At 40.4% G+C, this 5,862-nt stretch overlaps 1 protein-coding gene across 1 annotated transcript in view; it reads right to left on the bottom strand.

Annotated features, from left to right (window-relative positions):
- Pmar_PMAR025516 (hypothetical protein) overlaps nucleotides 1–4,140 on the bottom strand; it is a gene marked incomplete at its 3' end in the record, with an annotated part of 5,539 nt that extends 1,399 nt beyond the window's left edge. Inside the window, exons 1-7 of the mRNA XM_002765130.1 lie at nucleotides 3,536–4,140; nucleotides 2,701–2,847; nucleotides 1,886–2,010; nucleotides 1,341–1,487; nucleotides 1,046–1,115; nucleotides 319–419; nucleotides 189–250 (exon numbers count right to left, since the gene is read on the bottom strand). Of these exons, the coding sequence (XP_002765176.1) occupies nucleotides 189–250; nucleotides 319–419; nucleotides 1,046–1,115; nucleotides 1,341–1,487; nucleotides 1,886–2,010; nucleotides 2,701–2,847; nucleotides 3,536–4,031 (1,148 nt within the window). The 5' untranslated portion in view covers nucleotides 4,032–4,140. The remainder of the gene's footprint in view (nucleotides 1–188; nucleotides 251–318; nucleotides 420–1,045; nucleotides 1,116–1,340; nucleotides 1,488–1,885; nucleotides 2,011–2,700; nucleotides 2,848–3,535) is intronic.
- Nucleotides 4,141–5,862: the final 1,722 nt, after the last annotated feature.

Raw genomic sequence — 5,862 nt, 5'->3', positions numbered from 1 at the left:
AACTCCTCTATCGCTCCAGCAGCAGTTGCTGTTCCGTCGCAATACACCAGATAATTTATCTACATTTAAATCGATTACCAGGGCGAGCGCTACTGTACTACTCACCCAATACAGCACTCTCGTCTGCGTCCTTAACTCTAACTAACTGGGTCATCTCGGTGTAGAGAGGAGTGGGATTTACAGCGTACTTATTATTAACTCTCGGTTCCGGTGGTATCAGGGAATGTACCTGGAGAATCTTAGGTTCAAGCTGGTTAGATACAGATCAGGTCCAAAATAAGCCTATTCAATAAATTCTTCGCTTCGCCGCCCACTCACTGTGTCAGGAAGATGTGCCAGTAGATTCTGATGAAAGCTTAGCCGTAGCAATGCCGCAATGCCCGCACGCAGAAGGCCTTGGGACTGTCTGGTGGGACTATCTGACCAACATAAAGTCAACTTCCAACTATCCATTCCTTTACTACCGACGCGAAATTCAGCGCCACTACCCTCATAACTCGGCAGAAAAAATGCAAAAAACAGAAAACCAATTTCGAGATTATTATCATAACCATCACACTCCACATTATTTCCAATCACTAAATTCAGCGCAACTACACTCCTCGCAACTTCAACAATTTTCAGAAATTGAGACTTGCAGAAATTTGCTATTTTATCTGCTCTACTCGGCCCCTTTCCCATGCTACATTCACAACTGACAGTCCTAGTTTAACAGCAACCCATAAGATCTACTCTAATCTCAATGAAATTCACTCTCAGTAAGTGTTGGAATATATGTTCGCTTTTCCCAGCCTTCAGAGCTTCAAAATTTCCACATGAATTTGGGTAGAAATATGCAGAAATCAACAGCAACTTCACAAAATTTCCTCGGCATTTTCATACACCAAAATATGTAGTTGGCATTGTGCATATTCCCCTCTCACACCCTCATCAGCAATACACCCGACATTCACACTAATACCAACTCCTCCGAATGCAGGGGACAACACGGCAGAAATTCATACCGTAAATCGAGCGAATCCCAAAACCCGGCCCCCCAACCTACTCGGGTCGATATCAAATTCCCACTTATAGTCCGAGTTGATCAAATGCATCGCAAAGAAGTCCGCCAGAGCCTGACATGAGCAACAACACTCTATACAGCGGAGCGATGCGATTCACATTCGACATTTTTGGAATATTCATTTGCTTTTCTCAGCTGAGCTCAAAATTCTCCAAAACTACTTCATAAAATTTTACACAAAACTCTCGGGAGAATATACAAAAACTAGAAAGAATAATTTCCTCGCAATTCCCATATTGTCACTAAAACACTCATTTTCCCATACCGCACCTCCTACCATTTCCATACGTATATCCGATCCTGCATCCACCAAAGGCTTCGGTCCAGATATCAACAACTTCAACGCCTCCTCAATGAGTGGCTTAGTGCTCGACTGTAACGCCATAACACTGTGTATAAGGCGAGTGAAGAAGAGTTTAGGGGGCTGAAAAAAAAGTCAAAAATTTTACATCAAATCCAAAAAAAACCAATAAATTCGAGCAAAGCCGTCGTATTTCACGACAACCACAAATACTCGGAGAGAATATCCGCGGCATGATTGTTCAAAACCAAACCAGAGTGACGAGGCTCGACACGCGTTGAGCAAATTACTACCTACATACTATCTATGTTCGAATTAACATAAATAAATATAAATAATACTATTAAAAAGACATATGCTCGGATCGAACCCGGGTGATTCACTTGACAGCAACAACATTATTTATTCACGTTCTATCAATGTTCGAATTAATATGAATATAACATGGTCGTATCAAATCCGCAAGATACACTCTAGCCCAACAACCTCAATACTCGTCCTCCCATGCCCTCCTCTAGTACCTCTTGTATACGATCCATAGCATACGGCCGCACTAGACGGTTAAACATACTATCAACCAATCTCGGGAGGAAGTCTTCCGACATGACAGGAACCTTTAGCAGCTGCTTGGCGCACTCTCCAACATCTGAAAAATAAATAAATTACCATAAATCCGTCAAATTCTATATACTACAATTCCTTCGCATTAGCTCTGAAAAATCGAAGTAGTTATCGATCATCATGACAACGGGAAACAATCTATTTCACTCGCCATAGTAACTTCACAAATTCTTATCCACGCGAAGTGACAATAGAGAAGGTATAAATATGGTGCTATAATGGAGTTTCACCCGTTTTACGCGAAGTGAAATGTAAAGTGTGTTTTTCACTACTGTTTTTAATATCACCGATGAAACTCCAATGATAATATTCACCAATTTATCTCTAACAATTACACTAATAAGTATGGGAGGAATACGTAGGATATCAATAGTAGTCATTTATACTACTAGTAAAAATATGGTAGTAATAACACTAGTTTTCACCACACTAGTGATATGAAAAACACTAGTGTAAAACATACTCTACGACTCCTGCATATCACCGCGAATATCGCATTTTTTCACCGAGTTTTACCACGTCACTTCACGTAAAGCGAATAAAACTCCATTAACAGCTAACCATAGATATATTATTGCGTAAAACTCTCTTGATGAGATCGACCGACGGTTTACATTACGCACCATTATCACTTTCCCGCAGTTTCCAGAAAAGACTATATAAATTCATAACGCTATATAACTAGGAAACCGATCCCCTTACGGCCAACTACTACGTTTATCGAATGCCGTCATAATCTCGTCAAACAGAGTGTCCAATATGTAGGTGTCATGCAGTGACAGACACTTGCCAGCAACCTCCTCGCCATTATGACGGGCTGAGGTCAGAGGGATACGAAACGGGAAGCAACGAGGAAGAGAATCTAAAAGGAAATGAAGGTAAATGAACAATAACAATTTCAATCACAAAGTTAAGACACGACAGAGGGAAAAACCATAAAAAACCATGAAAACCATGAAGACCATGAAAAAACATAAAAATCGTAGAAAACATGAAAACCCTAAAAAACCTTAAAAATCCATAAAAAAATAAAAAAAAACATAAAAAACCCTAAGAAACCATAAAACGCATAGTAGAAAAACGTATGTATCAGCATGTCAAAGGGAAACATAAGTGGCCTAGTGTTATATCATAGCGTTTCACCCGTGATATGAAAAACACCAGTGAAAAACATATTTCACATTCCACTTCGGAGAAAACACTTGCGTTATCGGTCGCGGAAACATATACGTCTTGTGATGCACATACAGTATTACGCCACTTCACGTTAAACGGGTCATCGTGGAAATCTCGTGTATGCAGGAAAATTCCTAAAGTAGCTACTACATCGTCAACACAGTAAACTACTTCCTAGGTCCTCCAACATACTACCAATGATCGAAGAAATCACGAATTTTTCAATTTTTTTTCAACATTTTCATCGACTCCATAAAACAATTTCTTTTTTTTTCACAACAGTTTTCCTTTTCTCAACAAATTTTTACTCATTTTCAACAACCCCATTATCCATCCCCGATCGATTTCAGGGCGAGCGAGATTTACATTACTACCAAGCCTCTCCATTTTCCACTCAATGTTAGGAACCTCCAGCATGTGCTCCGGTTGATTCACAGCCAACTTGGGCGCCAGGCCCGACATCTCATACGGCCTCAACAAAACCGGACTTTCCTCCCCGCTCGCCACAGCCTCCCAGACCTGTTTTCTCATCGATACCACAGCCTCCACAAGCCGATCAAAGTCGTCCTCACTCACAAACTCAGAAGACGCCGCCACGCAGGCTGCCAATTTTCCACGCCTTTCACTTCTCTCCTCGTGAATTTTTATCCCCAAATCGATCAGCTTGTCAATCGCCTCCTTATTTTCTTTATACAGCTCCGCGCTCAACACCAGCAAACCATGCATGGTGATATAAACCGACATTTCCGAATTTCGGACATCCTCATTTTTACCCAAGTCCACCAACTCCTGCATCGCCGCCAAAACCGATTCCAACAGCACACACCGACAATTTGCCAACTCCACCAGAAAACGCATGAGAATTTTCATTCCCAAAACACTTGAGCATTCTCCCAACAACTCGGCTGCTCGATCGACCAGCTCCGTCACGAACACCCGATGAGGGCGAACCAACAACCCCAGCCACGCAGCGTATATGGAAGTCTTCTGGGGGAGGTATGTGATACTAAGAGAAAAGCGATCACCTTTGCTCAATAACACCGGTAAAACGCTCAAGTAGAAAAATGTAGCACTTTACTTTTCAGATTTTCTGAACTAAATTTTGCACTACTCCGGCCAACATCATCCTCGAAAAAGTTCACAAGATTTCGAAATATTGTTTATTGGAAATGCACCCGCGTAGTGGAAAACAATAGCGAAAACCACATCACAAATTTCACTCTGGAAAAAATCGCCAGAAAAAACAGGTAAACCGCGAAAACCGCTCCAGGAGGCCTTCAGTAGTGTTTTTTTGGCGATGCGATAATTCCGCGATTATTGTATCACGTTTAACACCATTTAATCGTCAACTCCATTCAAAAAATAACAACAAAATCCTCTCAAGAGTGATGAATGTAAGAGGATACAAAAGGCGCCCATCCTTTGACCAGGAATCGAACCATAGACCCCCCGCTAGACAAACCAACAGTATACCCATCCTACCATTCTATCACAGTATCCTGCATGACCTGCTTATGCGGCACTATATCCTCCTCCAGGCCGATCGACAACCCCTTCAAATTGCCCGGGATTTTCTTTTTCTCTTCACCAACTTTCACTATCTGAAAACAGACACTCCCACTTTTTCAAAAAACCATCGAAAATATTATCAACAAAAACAACAAGACGAAAAATATTTCATAATCCTTTACTAAAAACCACTAAACTAGTAATAAACTAGTTTTTTTTTCAAAAAAAACTAAATTTACCAAAATTAAGTCAATTTGAGAATAAATTCATCTACTAATAAAATAAATGAATACTATCTAAAAATATTTTATCCACCGATGAAAAAATAAACCAAAACTCCCATCTCAAAAACTCTCTTCCTCGCCCTCAAAAACAGCCCCACTACCAGGAATGTCGATGGGCGTAAAATCCTACGCCTCAGCACTAGTATGTGTATGACACTTCCAATGATCAAATCGCCCCTAATTTCACACTTTACTTTTGCAGTAACAACACGATATTCAACCAGACGTACGAAATGCGGCACCTATCTTCGAAGGTACTTGATAAATCTGGGCTGCTTAATAGAGCAAACAAGCTAAATTAGATTATTCGCTTTATTGGCTAAATTTACTAATAAGTATTAGTAAATTTATACATTCATGCATACCATAGATAAACTAAACTACCATCACATGAGATCGTACCAATAAATTACAATCATATTATTTTTATTGTAACATATATATTTTACTACTATCTACACTTTACGACTCGTATCCACTTCCTCGCCCCCTACTACCAATGCTCTAATCCGCTGCTCATCAGCAGGTAGCTGCGACGCCATAGTACTCGAGAGAAAGAAGAAAGCCAACGACAGGAGGGAAACAAAAATACATCAATTTAGTAAAGACCAACATTTTCCCAACACGTCGTGTTGAAAAAATTATTTTTCGTGTTTCGTATATTGCGTCGTGTTCAACACAAACACTGCTACTCCGTGCCGTGATGATCACATAGTAAAAACGCGTCCGTCATCCTCGATCAAAGTTCTCGCCAAAACCACCTTAATTCCCCTAAAGACACCCACGATAGACCCCAACCACCTAAACCAGAGTTTCCTACACATCTACGTTTTCCAAAATAATATTATTATCAAATTCTTCACCCAGAGTTCCACACCAAAACTCCCACGATTGAGAACTTATCGCGC

Source organism: Perkinsus marinus, assembly GCF_000006405.1.
Source record: "Perkinsus marinus ATCC 50983 genomic scaffold scf_1104296975596, whole genome shotgun sequence".
Lineage (NCBI taxonomy): Eukaryota > Perkinsozoa > Perkinsida > Perkinsidae > Perkinsus > Perkinsus marinus.
Note: the sequence above shows the minus strand (reverse complement) of the source record. Positions and strands in the feature narration are given on the sequence as shown.